The sequence below is a fragment of the Dipteris shenzhenensis genome, chromosome 1 (assembly GCF_047967505.1).
Source record: "Dipteris shenzhenensis isolate YYH24624 ecotype China chromosome 1, Dip_SZ_1.0, whole genome shotgun sequence".
NCBI classification, from domain to species: domain Eukaryota; kingdom Viridiplantae; phylum Streptophyta; class Polypodiopsida; order Gleicheniales; family Dipteridaceae; genus Dipteris; species Dipteris shenzhenensis.
In genome coordinates this window covers 66,254,407-66,272,301 of record NC_141596.1, presented here as the reverse complement: position 1 = coordinate 66,272,301, position 17,895 = coordinate 66,254,407, and the positions used below count along the sequence as shown (strand labels likewise).

General features: G+C 44.4%; 1 protein-coding gene across 8 annotated transcripts in view; it reads right to left on the bottom strand.

Annotated features, from left to right (window-relative positions):
• LOC147906240 (uncharacterized) overlaps positions 1-10,897 on the bottom strand; it is a 59,453-nt gene extending 48,556 nt beyond the window's left edge. For all 8 annotated transcript variants that reach the window (XR_015541995.1, XR_015541997.1, XM_087383677.1 and 5 more), the window contains exons 1-2: positions 10,328-10,897; positions 10,158-10,245 (exon numbers count right to left, since the gene is read on the bottom strand). Coding sequence is in view for 6 of the 8 variants with exons in the window: in XM_087383677.1 (XP_087239803.1) it covers positions 10,158-10,245; positions 10,328-10,896 (657 nt within the window). In the remaining 2 variants the exon portion in view is untranslated. The remainder of the gene's footprint in view (positions 1-10,157; positions 10,246-10,327) is intronic.
• Between the last annotated feature and the right edge of the window lie 6,998 nt (positions 10,898-17,895).

The window sequence follows — 17,895 nt, the reverse complement described above, 5'->3', positions numbered from 1 at the left end:
TGATATAGCACCTCCTGCAAATGTGAAAATATAACCGGTAGTAGATTTCCGATTATCTGCATTCCCTGCATAGTCTGAATCTGTAAAACCATGCACCAATGCATCCTGCCTACCATAGCATATGCACAAGTCTTTGGTACCCTTGAGATACCTCAAGACACCTTTCACTGCTTCCCAATGCCGCTTGCCTGGATTTGCCATATACCTGCTGATGACTCCCACCGCAAAAGCAATATCCGGACGAGTGGCAACCATGGCATACATCAAAGAACCAACTGCAGATGCATACGGAACCTTGGCCATCTCAACCTTATCATCATCTGATCTGGGGCTGTCCTTACTGCTAAGTTTTAAATGTGGAGGCAATGGGGTACTAATAGACTTCCCCCCCTCCATTTTAAACCTCTGCAGTACTTTGTCAATGTACTCCTTTTGTGACAAAAACAAAAGTCCCTTGGACCTGTCACGAGTAATCCGCATGCCAAGAATATGGTTTGCATCACCCAAGTCTTTCATGTCAAAAGACTTATGCAGTTGTTTCTTTAAAGCACTAATCTCAAGCTGAGATTTACTGGCAATCAGCATGTCATCCACATATAGAATGAGTAGCATCAAACTGCCATCCTTTGCCCGTTTAGTGTACAAGCAATGATCGGTCTCACACCTATGATACCCTTGGGACTGCATAAAGGCATCAAACTTCTTGTACCATTCTCTTGGTGCCTGCTTGAGTCCATACAAGCTCCTCTTGAGCTTACACACAAGCTGCTCTTTCCCTTTAACAGCATATCCCTCTGGCTGACTCATATAGATCTCATCATGTAGATCTCCGTGAAGAAAAGCAGTCTTCACATCCATCTGACATACATCCATGTCCTCATGAGCAACAAGAGCTAACATTGCTCTCAAAGTAGTCATCTTGACTACAGGGGAAAAGATCTCATCAAAGTCAATACCTTTCTCCTGCTTAAATCCCTTGGCAACCAATCTGGCTTTATACCTCGGTAAAGCATTTGAATCCACTTTGACTTTGTAAACCCACTTACATGGCAAAACCTTTCTGCCTGCAGGTAGCTGCACCAAGTCCCATGTATCATTTTGAAGTAAGGAGTCCATTTCTGACTGCATGGCTTTCTCCCACTTCCTTTTCTCTGTTCTTCCCATAGCTTCCTTGAAGCTGGAAGGCTCACCACAATCTGTCAGCATAATAAAATCAGCCACATTATTGGCTCCTGGAACAAACCTGGCAGGAGGCCGTTGTACACGGGTGCTCCTCCTAACAAAATGTTCCGGATTAGGCTGCTGTCCAGCCTGTTCGTCATGCATGACGGGTGGCTGTACCACCATATCTGGCTGTTCTACAGCCCCATTTGCTGGCATATTCAGTGGTGCATCATTGGCAAGATTATCTGGCTGATTTTCAGCCTGTATACCCTCTTGAACAGGGTTATCTGCAGCAGTCTGCTGCTGCATATAAATGGGCATTCTATGCTGTCCAACATCATCATAAATAACCCTCCTGTATTCCACAGGTTGCACGGGTTCCTTGTGTACACTATCCTCTTTAAAGATGACATCATTGCTGCGTATAATCTTCCGTTTAACGGGATCCCATAACCTGTACCCCATTTCACCTTCGTCACCATAACCCATAAAGATGCATCTGATAGACTTTGGCTCCAGTTTGGTGCGCAGTTCTTTGCGTACATGAGCAAAGCACTCGCAGCCAAATACACGTAAGTGCTTATATGAGGGTGGCTTGCCAGACCACACTTCCTCTGGCACTTTCAACTCCAAAGCCTTGTTTGGCGACCTGTTAATAATGTGAACTGCTGTTTGTACGGCTTCTGCCCAAAAGCCATGGGGCAATGCAGCATAAGACAACATACATCGAACCTTCTCCTGAATAGTTCGATTCATTCGCTCACTTACACCATTTTGAGATGCATTATGAGGGGCTGTGAGTTCCTGTTTGATGCCCTTAGCTTCGCAAAACTGCACAAAAGCATGTGACACATACTCACCCCCATTATCGGATCTGAGGCATTTCAGCCTGCGACCTGTCCGATTCTCAACTTGAGCGACAAACTTCTTGAAAGCATCTAAGGCATCGCTTTTATGCTTCAAGAAATAGACCCACACTTTGCGTGTGGCATCATCAATAAAAGTAATGAAATACTTTGCACCCCCTAGTGATAACTGTGGCATCTCACACAAATCAGTGTGCACTAGATCAAGCGGTGCTCTATTCTGGGGAGTTCTCCTCTTATGAGGAGTCACAGAATGCTTGCCAAATATGCAATGATCACAAGTAGGCAAATCTGAAAAAGAAAGAGACGGCAGATAACCCAAACGTGATAGTTCTTGCATTCCTTTAACAGACATGTGTCCCAACCGGCTATGCCACAATGAAACCTTTGGCAGCTCGGTTATGGCAACAACATGATTACCCACACTGGAAACATAAAGAGGGTACAAGGTATCACTCTTAAAACCCTCAGCCACTACAACCTGGCCATCAGTAATCACCCATTTGGAATCCCCAAATGTGGTGTGGTAACCACTGTCATCCAATAAGCCAGTGCTAATCAGATTTTTCTTGATTTGCGGCACATGGCCAACACCATCAAGCATAAATGTGCGTCCATCAGGGAACACTATCTGTATACTGCCAATCCCTGCAATCTGACATGCATAGTTGTTCCCAAGGTGAACAACTCCATGAGTACCTGTGTAGGAAGTAAACCACTCCCTATGAGGAGTAACATGAAAAGAAGCACCTGAATCCAAGAGCCAGGTGTGCATGTCATGGCCATCAATAACCAAGGTATGTGCAATTACAGCAGAAGAGCATAAAACATCATGTCTGTCACTGTCACTGTCCTCTGCTGCAACATTCACTGCATCCAAGTCATCTACCTTGGCCTTGCCTTTGCCTTTGCTTCCACTGCCTGCATCCTTTGCCTCAGCCTTCTTGGCTTTCTGATCCCGTATAAACTTGAAGCACTTAGACTTCACATGTCCCTTCTTGCCACAATAAAAGCATTCAATATCCTTTTTACCACGGGACTGACTGCGGGATTTGGACTTACTAGCAGATCTGCCCTTCTGCTGAGTCCTGCCTCTATCCTGTACCTGCAAGGCATTTGAAGACTTGCTGCTCGCATTATTCTTCCTGCTCATCTCCTCCATAAGGAGAGAGCTCTCTACATCAGCATACATAAGAGTGACATTCGAATTTGACAGGGTGGTCTTGAAAGTGTCCCAACTCTCAGGGAGGGTACACAACAAGAAAGTAGCCTTGAACTCCTCATCAAGGTTCAATCCCTGTGCAATAAGCTGTGTAAAGATGGCATTGAACTCACTCAAGTGTGAGGTCATAGCTGTACCTTCCTTCATGCGAAGATCAACCAGCTTCTTCAACCAATAAACCTTACTGGCTGAACTCTTTTGGGCATATAACTCTGCTAGCCTCTGCCATAGGCCATAAGAGGTCTTTTCAGCCTGAACATTGAACACAAGAGTATCAGAAATAGTACGCATGATAGCTGCCCTTGCGGACAAATCAAGCTCTTCCCAGTCATCATTTGTCATGTCAGATGGCTTGACACCCTTCACCCTTATGGGCTTAGAAATCTTCTTTAACAGAAGTACATTCAAACATTGTTCTGCCCATAATGCATAATTGTGTGCCCCTTCCAACTTCTTTATGTTCAGAATTGATGATTCACTTCCCCCTGATGCCATATCAGATAAGGAAAGTACCTGACTTCCTGTAAGTCAAAAAAAGACTGAATAAAATTCTGATTTCTCAGAAAAAACCTGCTCTATCAAGAGCCAGGAGCACTCACAATAGTGCTGTTTTTACTGTCAGAAAATCTGCAGCAAAACAGAAAATTTCTCTCCAATTACTGTACCTTCTGACACACTGTACCGTGCTCAAATAGGCATAAAAACAGTAATTTCAGAATGCTGCATAAAAACAGTAATTGCAGAATGCTGCAGCTGCTCCACAAGTGCTTTAACAGTGCATCATCAGCTGACAAGGCACAAAACACTGCTGCATTGCTGTCCTGATCACTTCTCCCACCTCAAACGAGGTATTGCACTGATTTAATATGCATAAACCACTTGGCATAAACTGTTTTGTTCACTGAAAAAAAAAGGCTCCAGACACTTCAGCCTGTCACAAAACCTGCAACAGAAAATGGGATAAATCCCAAGCAATTACCCTTCTGCCAAGGGAATAAAATGCATCTGAAGATCTTTGACAGTAACCCAAGTGCTCTCAAGCAAAATCTGGGCAAAAGCCCCTTGATCTGACACTTGTACCAAGTGAAAACAACCTCAACAATGAGGGATAAGGCATACAATGTGCAAATCTCTCTGACAAAATCAACTAACAGTGTAATGCAAATACTGCCCTGTGTAGAAATGACATACACAGATCCCAACGTACAAACACTCAATGAGGAACCTTTTGAGCACTGTCAACGATGGACAGTTAGGGACCGAGTAAACTCGATGCGCCCTGGCCAAGCGTGGCTCAACTGAGGTTCTCTGAGTGTTGCACAAGAAATGTGACCTGCAAGAAAATGTCACCTCCACACTGCGGAAATCGAGACAAATGTGTGCACTCTGGCACCACACTACCTCAAGGCATACAAAGCATCAACTGCTGGGCAAAAGCCCTATGATCTGCTCACCCGTAAACTGAGATTCAAACCCAGTAAAAGCATATATCCTCTGTCAGATGCATAAATCCCGATATCTGTGCACAAGTCCTCCACGCAGAAAGAAAATAACTGAGAAAGTACTTGCTGTACTTCATGCAATGCAATGCACCTCGGGTAAAACCCAAATCTCCTCGCTGTACCTGAGCAGGGTACAGATCCAAGGAGAGAGTTCGAAATGTACTCCTCTGACGCAGATCCAAAACCAGAAAATGCACCTCCCTGTCGGAAAAAAAAATCCGGAAGCAACTCCCTGTCACAGTCCGTACGGTGATCCGTACTGTACGGTAGAAGGCTGTCCGTACGGCTATACGGCCGACGTCTGTTCGTACGGATGTACGGACGACGTACGTCCGTACTGTTGTACGGCACGCGAAATGGCGCCTGCGCGATGCGCTGCCCGCTGCAGCCCGCGCTGCCTCGCTGCGCTGCTGGCCACTAGGGCAAAGAGGTAGGGGGAGTGGGTAGACAAGGGTAGAGAGGGAGGGGTAGGCTCTGATACCAGTTGAGAGGGGAAGGTGAGTGGGAGAAGTACAACGGGGAGAGAGTGAGAGAGAGGAGTGACACAATAGATGTGGGTGTGAAGTGATGAGCCACACCACAAACTCTTAAGTTTTATTAGGATTAGGTTTTTCCCCCCTATGACTGTCTTAAGACAGTCATAGGTGTCATAACTTTAATAAAAGGGGTGGCAATGTGCCTTTACCCCAACAGCATGACCCCAACAGCATGTCGTGAAGCGTGTTTTCAGATATCTTAAAGACACTCAGCATTTAGGCCTTCTTTATCGGGCTGATAGTTCACTTGTCATGCATGGGTTCACTCAGTGTGATTGGGCTGGTTGTTCTCACACTCATGTGTCACATAGTGGCAACTGTTTTCTTCTTGGTACTTCATGTGTTTCTTGGTTCAGCAAGAAGTAGAGTACAGTTGCTACTTCTAGCTGTGAAGCTGAGTACAGAGCAGCTTTTACAGCTACAGTGGAGTGTGTTTGGCTTCGGAAGCTACTTGCAGATCTTTGTGCATGTCAAGCTGCTCCTACCGTCATCTTCACTGATAGTCAGAGTGCTTTGGCTGTTGCACGGAATCCAATTTTCCATGCTCGCACAAAGCACATTGAGGTTCACTATCACTATGTCAGAGAGCGATTATCAGCAGGTGATGTTGAGTTGTCTTATGTTCCCACTAAAGACAACTTGGCAGATCTTTTTACTAAGGCTCTACCTCGACCTAAGTTTGAGGCTTTTCAGCAAGCTTTAAACTTAATACCTTTTGTAACTTGATCTATTGTACTCTGTACAGTCATAGGTTGCTATATCCCTACGGGTATCCTGTCCAAGATACTTCAGCCCATACCATGGAGGGGGGTTTGTAGGCCATCTCATGGGCTATCCATAGATGCCACTTATACCTTGATATGAGCCTTGTAGGCCTAGTTGTAGTCAGTTAGGACTATTGGTACAGTTATTTTATGTACCATCTAGGTCAGTTAGGACACTTAGTCCAGTTGGGACAGTTAGCCCTAGGGTTTTGTTATGTTGGCTCTCCCTTGAGCCTCCACACTTGTACTTACAGCATTTTGATCATAGCAGCTCGTTTTTGGCTTTCTATCTCTCTTTTTATGGGTTTCCATTGCCTATCACACCCAACAGAGAGCAATGCTACGGATTTTGTTTTTGTCTTCCTGGAACACCTACGGGGAATGACGGCCTATGGACTGTGATAAGCAGATTCAACAAGCAGGCTCATTTCATTCCGGTGAGGAAGAAGATAACAACGGCACATCATATGGCAAGATTGTTTATGCAGAACATCTTCAAGTACCATAATATGCCTCATCCTATCATTAGTGACAGAGATCCACATATGCTGAGTTCGTTTTGGAGAGAGAACATGGGCACTACTTTGAAGTTCTCATCTTCGTTTCATGCACGGACAAATGGGCAGTCCAAAGAGGCTAATTCCACTGGCTAATTCCACTATGCTTGATCTTTTGAAACGATATGTGTCTTAGCATACGACACAATGGGGCAATCTTTGCCTTTAATGGAGTTTGCCTATAACTGCATACCTCCACAAGTAAAGCTCCATTTGAGATTGTGGAAGGTGGAAAGAAAGTCCCCCCAATTTTGCAGACAAAAGATAAGATTTTTGAGGCCGACAATTATGTCAAGAGCATGGATGTAGCATATTAGAAAGTTAGACAAGCTCTCCAGAAGACTCAGGCAAAGCAAAAGAAAGCAATTGATCGTCACCGCCGTGCATTAGAGTTTGCAGAGGGTGATTGGGTTCATTTGCATTTTGAAAAGGCAAGGCTGAAAAATAAAAGGGGCAAAGACCAGTTGTTCCCCACGTTGAGTTTGAGATACTAGGTGTCTTTTCAAGTTTCAGAGAAGATCAATGATGTAGCTTACAAGTTGAAGCTACTAGATCCTTGGAGGACTCACAATGCTTTCCCTGTGAGTCTTCTCACACCATTTCAGGGAGATGTGCCAGAGGATATGCCTTCTAAGATGGAGCCAGAGGTTGAGGAACTTGATGAGATTCTAGTTCTAGAGCAAGTATTGACACATACGGAAAGGAAAGTCAGAGGTAAAGATTCCCATCGCTATCTAGTGAAGTTTTGGAATTATTCACCATTGCATGCGAAGTGGCTGGAAGAAGATCATCTGGTAGATACACCACAATTATTGCGACTTTACCTAGAAGCATTTCAGCTTGAGCCAACCTTGGTTGTGGCTCCTTCAGGCTCAGCAGAGCACAGGTCTAGAGCATTGCTCAGATATCTAGAGGTCGCTTGGTGACATATATGTTCACCCGAGGTACTCCGTGCTAACACTATATCTACCTTGGGACTTCTATGATCAGTGTACTAACCACGATGAGATAATGTTTGTAGTGTGTATGAGATAATGTTTGTAATGCTCTGAGAATCATATAAGCAATGCCGGTTTTGCCATACATGTCCTTTTCTATTTGTACATGGCAAGCATATGTGATAAAGTTAGTGCTAGGACATTGTGTTATTCCTATGTTTCTCAAAGTTAGCCACGCTTCTGCTAGCTAGTGAGCGTGTGTGTGTTATTTGTCTCAGGACACATGCATTGTAGACGTATGTGTTGGTGGACCACTCCAGCTTGATGTTACCCACCTTTCAAGTCAATCCAACAAACACTGGTCGCTGTCTTAAGCTAATCAAACTGCCATCGATTTTGGGAATGCTGAGCATTCTTCTATTGTGACGTTGTTCAAGTCTCTGTGATCAACACATATACAGAAGGAACCGCCTTCTTCTGCTCAATCACATAGAAGAGTAAAAGCCTTGGTGTTGTGCCAATGGTCACAAAACCCCTTCCATCAATTCATTTCTCTCTCTCCTGGCATGTTATACATTACAAGCCACATGCACCAGGCAGATGACCAGAGCAGCAAAAATGACAGTCTTCTTCAAAGAAAGATTCAGCACAAAAGATTCCATTTGCAAATGGCCAGAGCAGCAATTAATTTGGTCATACGAAACGGCTGCAAACATAGAGTTAACAACAAAATTGTCTTCTTGAAAGAAAAGATTCAGCACAGAAGGTTCGATTCCAATTCCTAGGACCTAGTTTCAATGCCTCTGAGAAGATCCAACTATCTGTGTGAATGCAGTTGGTCCGTGTACATTCCTCATTAAGCCTGAATGAAAAGCAAAGGCGGAATACTCATGCTACACATAAGCCAAAGTGGCTGCTCTTTTGTGCAAGTCATTAAAAAATGACTTATGGTAGTCTGACTGCCATCACAAGGTGACCATAATCTTAGACTCCAATGAGGTAGAAAAACGCTGAATTATTTACCTTATTGGAATATTAGCTTTTCAAATCTGCCATTCTTGGAAAATCAAACATTCTTGCAATTTAAGCCCAGTGGAGGTTATACAGTCCTTGGACACCACACTGCTGGTCAGGGCAGTTCTCACGGACAGAGGTGTCTCTCAAGATCCATTTCTTTCAGAAGTCTCTTGGGTCCTTCCGCCACAGATTCTACAGGGTGGGACCAAGAGGCTTCTTGCAGGCTGAGACACAGAGAGGTGGCGAGGATGAGGCAGCCTTGGACGGTTTGGAGTGGCAGCGGGTCAGGATAGTGGGCTGCATGGGCAAGAGTTGGCACATTGATCCAGCCACAGTCTTATCGGTCCTAGAGGAAGCAATTTGGCGCCTTTGGCTTTGTGTGGGCCTTCCTCTCCACGACATTCAGTGGGACCCATGGGAATTGTTCTGGCCAGCTCGAGTCGGATAAAGGTCGTCTCTTTTTTCTCATATACGACTCGCATCAGGCGCCACCTTCAGTTCGAAGCAGCAGCTTGGACCCCCTTGAGAGAGCGGCATTGGGTTGAGTGGAAGGTCCCTTGCGAGGTCATCTCCCACTTATGGCCTCGTATTTGAACTAGCCTAAGACCACGGAAGATCTCGTCACCTTCAATTGGAGGCAGCAGCTTGGACCCCCTCGAGAGAGCAGCACTCAGTTGAACAGGTCGTCCCTCGCGAGGTCATCTCCCGCTTTTGGCCTCGTCTCTGGACTAGCCTAAGACCATGGAAGATCTCTTACTTCTTCTAGCTGCTCACCATGGACTGCCCATTGGCCCCTGGTTGGAGATGTTTTCCTTGGGCAAAGGGAGTTTGGGAGATGATCCCCCACTCCCTCTAGGGCTGTCCGGTAGCACAGAGGATTTGGCTAGCTGCCCTCATGATTTTGGCTTGCACTCAACAAATGCAGAGGGACTTCACATGGGGGATGGTGGCATGGCTCATGGAGGAGGGGCATGCCTTCTCGATTGATCCAATTTCGCCATCGTATAGGGATTCACAGCTAACAGGTCCCTCGAATAGAGATTTTAGTTGTCTTCCCGCTAGAATAGTGTTTGGGAGACCGTGTCCAGGATCACTACTTGGAACATCTAGGTCGCTCAGTGTAATCAGGTGATGGGAGGCTAGCAGGTCCTGACGGGTACCTAGTGGCCATCTAGCAAGTCATCATGTGTGCCACCTAGGAGCACGGTACTTCAGGATTGAGTGACCGCTGAAAGGAGAGAGCGTTTCTATAAGGCTTGGCCTACAGGGGTCTTTTACACCCTTTCCGCCGCGAGGGGTGTATTCGCTGGTGTATAGACCACCACCCTGGTTGTGGTTGTTAACCCTGTTTCAGAGATTCTCTAGGCAGTGAGCTGAGATCTCAGGAAACAGGCTGGTTTTTCTCGCTGACAACCCGCTTCTTCCTCATTGTACTTACCATCCTCAGCTCCTTTCGGAAGCTACTTTGTATGGTGTTTTTCAAGCATTAATAGAAGTTTTCTTTCTCCGGAAAATCAAAAGAAAAAAAGGAGGGGGCAAACCCCAAAACTTATCCAAACGAAGGTGGCAGCTACTTGTCGCAATCACTTACCAACAGGCGCCAATCACCGAGTTTTTTTGCAGCGCTGCGAATACAAAGCATCTCTGCATGTGCTGTGGGATCGCCTTCGGTCTCCACACTGAAAACCCAAGAAAAAGCGCTGTATATAAATTCCAATAACATGTGACGTGAAAATAAATCAATACAAGCAAGCCACTCACCAATTATGTGCCCGGGCGACAATTCTTCCCTTACAAACCATAACAGCGCCAACAGGGACTTCTCCCATGACGGCTGCCTTCTTTGCTTCTCGCAGCGCCTCCCTCATGAACCTTTCATCCTCTAATTTTTTATCAAATTCGCTAGTTCTTCCGTTGTTCTTAAATGTTTCAATTTGCGTGTAGTCAGTACTACGTGTTTCGTCAACCTCAGTATCTATATATTGTGTTGACTTCTTTTCCTTTAGTTGATCAGATCGTCCCGCTTTCAAGGAGTGTTCTGCAGGAAAAAGCTGCGATTCCGAAAGGTTTCTCCACTGAAGCAAGTCGCCAGTCGGCTCTCTGAATGCAATCGATGCGACTTCACTCAGGGCAACTCCCGCAGAGAATAGGCCACACATAGACTGGCGTGGACTCAAAGCTCGCAAAGGTGCCACATCTTGCAGGTCCAATTCATTTTTTGTTTTGAGAGCCAGCTTTCTGAGCAGACACTTATGTGTGAGGAGACGAAAGCCTTTCAAGCTTGGTGAGGGCGAGGGGGACGGGGACGGAAAGAATTGCGATGCGGCCATATCATCACCACCATTACAGCAGAGTGTGGCTCACACTCTTCATGAGTACCAAATTTTTTTGGGTTTTCGGGCTTGGGTTGGGAAAATGGGTCAGTTTGAGTGGGTTAGTGGAATCCTCGAGGTTTCTAGAGGGTTAGTAGGGTGGTTAGATTTAATCGTGTTAGAAATGTTTAGGTCTTGCTTCAATCATTAGATTGAGTGGGTTAGTGCTAATTAACCAAATAGGCCCCCCCTAAGTAGAAGGGGGTATTAATTAATTTATGTGTGTTGGGGGGCCACGATGGTAATTAACCTAAGGCATTTGGGGGCCAATTAATTTATTGGGGTGTCGGTTTGAATCTCAAAACTTCCTGTCGCACCTTATAAGAGGAATGGGGGGTAGTAGAGTACAACAGGGGGGCTGTGAAGCCCTCCCAATACAAGGAGGAAGAAGCGGAGGAGGGGGAAGAGAGGAGTGGGAAGGAGCAGAGAGTGGGAAGAAGGAAGGAGGAGGGAGAGGAGGAGGAGGAGTGGGGAGAAGGAGGGAGGAGGAGGAGGAAGGAGTGTGGTGGAAGAAGGAGAGGTGGGGAGGAGGAAGGAGGAAGCGGGAGGAGGAAGCAGGAAACGGAGGAGGGAGCAGTTGGAAGAGAAAGCAAGGCCGCGGAGGAGGGAATAGCAGGATGGTCGTGCAAGGGGGGTGTCCATTAATACATTAATTGGCGAAATAGAATAGGTTAATAAGTTAATCAGCGAAAGGGGGATGCAGATTAATTAATAGATTAGTGCATAGGAGCGATTAGGAGCCAATTGTCTTTATTTACTTTCACACCCATGCTTCCTACTCTTTGTTTCTATCCTTGCACCTCTTCTCTCCATTCTAGCTCTTTGCTTCCGTTTTGCTTGTCTACGTTGGAAGGACGAGCATACCTATTGTCCTCCCATTTCATACCCTTGCAGCTTAATTCCCCTCCCTCCCTCCCTCCCTCCCTCTCTCTCTCTCTCTCTCTCTCTCTCTCTCTCTCTCTCTCTCTCTCTCTCTCTCTCTCTTCCTTTGAAGTGCTCTCACAAAATCCGAAGTTTGTTTCATAGATTTGCATGAGCTCCTCTTTGTAAGTCATCTTTTGATGACACTACATGCGGTTATACCACCGTAGCCTTTGATTTTCTTGAAGTCATATGTAACTTGTATTGTGATGCGTTCTATGCAGTGTTGTGATTGGTTATATGGCTTAATTCGAGAAGCCATCATAGCCAGTGGAGATCTCATGAAAGGGCCCACGCCTGTCACCCTTGTTGTCTCAGACATGTTCGTGCTCTATACTTAGGACTTCGCCAACAAGTATGGGGTCTCCAGAGTTGGTTTCTTGACGTAGTGCACAGACAACTTCATGATACACACCTTAACGAGTCCATGAACACAGCTTCGTCAAACACACCGTAATGAGTCCCAAGCGGTCCTACTCAATGGCATACAGATTAAGAGATAAACGACATTTTCTCCCTTTTGATTTCTTCACTAGCTCCCTCAAAGCCAAGATTGGAACTCCCTTGTGGCAAAAGGACTACAATTACTTGAAATACTTGTGGCAAAAAGACTACAATTACTTGAATTGGCTAGATAAGCATCTGCCTTCATCCATTATATATGTAGCTTTTGGAAGCATCATGGTCCTAACATAGAAGCGATTGCCGAGTTGCATTCGGTCTTGAAAAGACTAGACTCTCTTTCCTCTCAGTGGTTGTGAGTGACAGTAGCTTTCTATCCTACCTTACAGTTTCTAGCAGAGGATGGAGAAACGTGTACTTATCATTAAGTCTAGATGCGAAATTTGCTAATGCATCGAACAAGAATGGAAGATAGGCAAAGCATTACAGCCAAAATTAAGTGGGATGGTGAGCAAGTTTGAGTGACAGTAGCTCTTCTATCCTACCTTATGGTTTCTAGCATGGGAATTAAATTGTTTAGGAGTGGTTGTGAGTGACAGTAGCTCTTCTATCCTACCTTACGGTTTCTAGCAGAGGATGGAGAAACGTGTACTTATCATTAAGTCTAGATGTGAAATTTGCTAATGCATCGAACAAGATGGAAGATAGGCAAAGCATTACAGCCAAATTTAAGTGGGATGGTGAGCAAGTTTGAGGTAAAGAAACAAGTGAGGAGTATTATGATAGATGAGAAGAAAGGAAATAAGTTCAAAGAAGCAATAAAGATCGGAGGCACGAGTAATATAAAGGTGGTGTCATACAACTGATAAAGAGAGCCTCTATCTTTAGAGAGAAATACCCAACAAAAGACAAAACCATTTAGGATTTCTACAACAAAAGACAAGAACGTTTAGGACCTCCACAAGCAAACAAAAACCTTAAACCCTAAACACATTAGAAGCTCTTCAACTACTGCTAATGCACACTTAAAGCTCATACTAACCACAATTTGCATGGTCAAATTGACCAAATGAACTAAGTTCAAAACAAGGTGGCAAACCATAGCTACTATAGCCTTGCTTTATACGAAAGTAAAACTTGGTAACAAGGTGATTGCCATCAAGAAACCTTCTGGCTCTATTGCTCTCCGGCATCTTATGCAGCTTTTTCTAGCTCAATAGACTTCTACATTTCTGTCTATAATCTCCCACACTTTTATTTAGTGGTCCATCCACCACACACCTCCTTCACCTCTTTTTTCTGCTCTCTTTCACTCATCGACCTTTCCCCATATTCCTTCACCTTCACTTGCTTTTTCTCTTTTCCTTTCCTTCCAATTTACACCTATCATTTCCCTTTTACAAGTTAATAGAAATATTTTTGGAGCATCGCTACATTTAGACTTATAATGACATCCCGAAAGGCAGGGCCTTAGTGGGATCCCCACCTTGTTTTGGAAATCTTGGGCGGTTTATGTCGACGAGGAGGCACCTCTCTCAAATGAAAGGCTCTTAGGGCAAATGGAGGGCTTGATTTGACAACAATATTGGCTTGAGTCGTTGCAATCGGTCAAGCAGTGCCCACCATTTCATTTATGAGTTTTCATTTGTTAATTAGAGTGACTAGGCAAGCACCTACACAGTCTATAAAGGCCCTTACTTTAGGCTCCAAATGTAGGGGGGTGTGAGATTTTTCTAACTATCAAGAATTACTTCCTTAATGAACAAATTTCCATGTAGGGGATTGTGGGGTGTTTTTAAAAATTGCTAAGAATTGTTTCCTAAACAATTTAATTCCCATGTAGCGGACATTTTTTGGGAATTGTTCAACTTGACCTCTTTCTATCTTCCCTAGTTTTTTACATTTTGATCAAAATGTGTCTTGATAATGGTGCCTCCAACTTATTTAGAGTGTGCATATCACTTTTGTTGCCACACCTTAGCCATAAAGAATGCCTTAAGGGCTATGTCTTGATAATGGTGCCTTAAAATTATTTAGAGTGCTTTTGTTGCCAATTCCCATCATCCCCACATTCTGACTCCACTCCTTTTCGTTTGCATGCTTCGAGTGAGCTCCTGACTATGATAGGGGGTCCTAGTGATGCTCGAGCAAAGATGAATCTTTCACCTCTGCATTCTTTCGATGAGTTTGAGACTCTAGACAAGTGTCTCTTCCCTTCACTAACCCGAAATCCGACGAATTTGCACTTTCCTGCTCTTCTACAAAATGGATCATTTGCTAGCACCCAAGGAGGCAGAGGAGGCAGAGGTGGTTCGACCCTCCTGTACCCATGCACCTCAAAAGCCATGGGGGGGATTCCTTAGCCCCCCCCAGGAATGCGTACTGTAGATGGGCCCTTAGCCTCGGGAAGTGTATACCAAGCCACAACCATTGTTGCTCACCAGTTCAGAAATGATTTTCGAAGCCTTAGTGAAAACGGAGGTCTTGCAACTACCGCGACAACAACACACATACCTTGCATGAATCAGTAGAAAGAGGAGACAACATCAGCAAAAACTAGAGTAGCCAGTGACTTGCTTCGGAATCACAAAGATGAAAATGGTGGAGTCGTCGTCGATCAAAGTAGAGCCGGACTTATCTCACCAAGCAGAGATACACCCAGAGACAAACGTGAAGAGAAAGAAGATCATTTTTCGAAGGTTTTGAGTCATCTTTGATTGAACCGAGGCTTCTAGCGACCAACCAGAAGAAAGCTAAAGACTAGACGCCCCAGGAAAACGTTGAAATAGGAGCTGCTGCAAAACAAAATGCTAGAGGAACACAATAATCTAATGGAGAGAGTGAAGTTGCTAGCCTAGTAAGTCGATTATGGCTTTTCTAGATGATACCCTGTTGCATGACTCAGTCCTTTAGTTGTGCACCCATGCACTGGTAGGTTTTCTCTCTACTATCAGACCTCCAATGGCTTTCATAGAAACTTGGATTAGAACCAACTGGGTTAGGAAGGGCATGAATGTATTGAATGTGAGGTTTTTGAAAAAATGCTTTTTGGTCTTTTTATTTGAGAAGCATGAAATGGCTGCAAGAGCAATGCAACATGGCTTATGGACCATTCGAAATCAACCTTTATACTTAGAGTGGTGGTCCAAGGACTTTTTTCCATATGCCCCTAGATCTTCTAGAATTCGTGTATGGGTAGAACTACCTGATTTACCTCTTTATCTATGTAACCAGTTACCCTTCTTATGTTGTGGGTTGGGTGAAGTACTGGGTGTGGAGCAAGAAAATTTCATCAATCCCAAGGGTAATCCCCAAATTTGTATCAAGATGGATATAGCAGAGGAGATGCCTAAGACTCTCATTATTCTGAATAGAAATGGTAGCACTTTTAGGGAGCAACCCTTGATATATAAAAAACTTCCCAATTCCTGCGTTTTGTGTGGTCTCTCCACACATGTTGTTAAAAATTATCCTCTAAAGAGGGGCAAGACCAAGGAGGTTGAGCCCTCTATTGTTAAACAAGCTGCCCCTGCAGAGAGATGGACTCCCAAGCCTCCTGCAACACCACTAAATACTTAACAGGATGATCAAAACATCAACATAAACATTGGAAAGGGTAAGGATATTGTTGTGACACCAACAGCCAACAAGAACTCCTCTGGCAAAGGTGCTTTTATGGCCATCGATTCAATTTAAGCTTCAACAAGTTTCAGGAACTTTCAACTAATTGATGAGCAATTTACTTTGGCAACCACCCTGTTTAAGAAAGGAATGCAATCTTGGGGATAGCTGTGGTGCAGAGACCTTTTCAGATGGAAGACATGGCATGAGATCAAAAGGTAATTTTACTTATCCAATCAAAGCCAGGGCCTTATTTTGGGTAGGTTGGAACTATGGCAGGGAGATGTCAAATGGAAGGGTGGTTCTGTGCTAATCTTACATAAAGAATTTAGGTTGGTAGGAGGCTCTTCTATCCTTCCTATTGCAACCCCAACTACTGATATGGATTATTTTTTTAGAACCCTTAATGCTAGATGGAATCTGAAGGATGAGAGAGCTCTCAACAAAAGCGAAATGGAAGAGGGTGAGAGAGAAGGAGAGCTAGAAGAGAGAGCCACACAAGTTTTGGTGGGTGCAGAACACCCTAATCTTCTATGTCATCCATATATATATATGTATTTGAGTATTGTACATAACTGGGGCTAAGGTACCCTAGCCTTTAACCCCCACAACCTCCCACTTAAAGGCCAATGTGCCTTTAAGGGAGAACAACCAATGGACATACTATCCAATGCCCATCAATACACGACAATACTCAAATCACTGACTAGTTAGACTCTTTGTCAGCATATCTATGGGGTTATCATTCGTATGAACCTTGATATGCTCTATGCGCTTATCCTCAAGTACCTCCCTGATAAAATGGTACCTAACCTCAATGTGTTTGGTCTTTGCATGAAAGAGCGGTTTCCGTGCTAGTTGAATAGCACTCATGGAATCACTATGCAATATCGGAACACTTGTATGAATTCCAAAATCTCCCACTAGCCGATCAAGCCATATAGCCTCCTTGCAACCCTCTGTGGCTGTAACATACTCGGCCTCTGTGGTAGACAAGGCAACATACTTCTGTGTGCGAGACATCCACGATAGTGCACCGCCTGCAAAGGTGAACACATAACCAAAAGTGGATCTTGTGCTATCCACATGCCTTGCATAGTCCAAATCTGTGTACCCAAGTACACGTATCTCTCATGTGCCAAAGCAGATGCACATCTCCTTGGTACCCTTCATGTTGCCTCCCAATGCCTCTTTCTTGGATTAGCCATATACCGGCTAACAACTCCCACTGCAAATGCAATGTCCAGTTTAGTAGTAGCTATCATAACATACATAAGGCTCCCAACTGCTAATGCATAAGGAACCTTGGCCATCATGGCCCTCTCCTCATCTAATTTGGGACTATCTACATGACTCAGTTTCACATATGAAGGCAATGGAGTACTTACTACCTTCCCCCCCTCCATATTGAAACGCTGCAATACTTTTGTAACATACTCCTTCTGTGAAAGCCAAAGGAGTTTCCTACTCTGATCACTCATGGTGCGCATACCAAGAATATGACGTGCAGATCCTAAATCCTTCATGTTGAAGGCCTCATGCAACTTGGCCTTCAATGCATCTAGCTCATAAATCTTCTTGCTAGCCAATAGCATATCATCCACATAAAGTGCCAAGAGTATCAGGCTATTATCCCTAGCCCTTTTAGTGTAGAGGCAGTGATCAATCTCACTTCTTCTGAAACCCTAGGATCGAATGAAAGCATCAAACTTTGATACCATTCTCTAGGTGCTTGCTTAAGGCCATAGAGCCTCTTTTTGAGCTTGTAAAGCAAATGCTCTTTTCCCTTTTCTTGAAAGCCTTCTGATTGTACCATGTAAATTTCCTCATGCAAATCCCCATGCAAGAAAGCTATCTTGACGTCCATCTGCATAAGCTTCATATCCTCTACTGCTACAAGTCCAAGTACACATCTAAGTTTGGTCATCGTCACAGGAACTTTGAGACGTTCTCTGTATAGGAAAAAAAGAGTTTTCTCTATATCATTTACTAGTTTGAAATGAACATAACTAG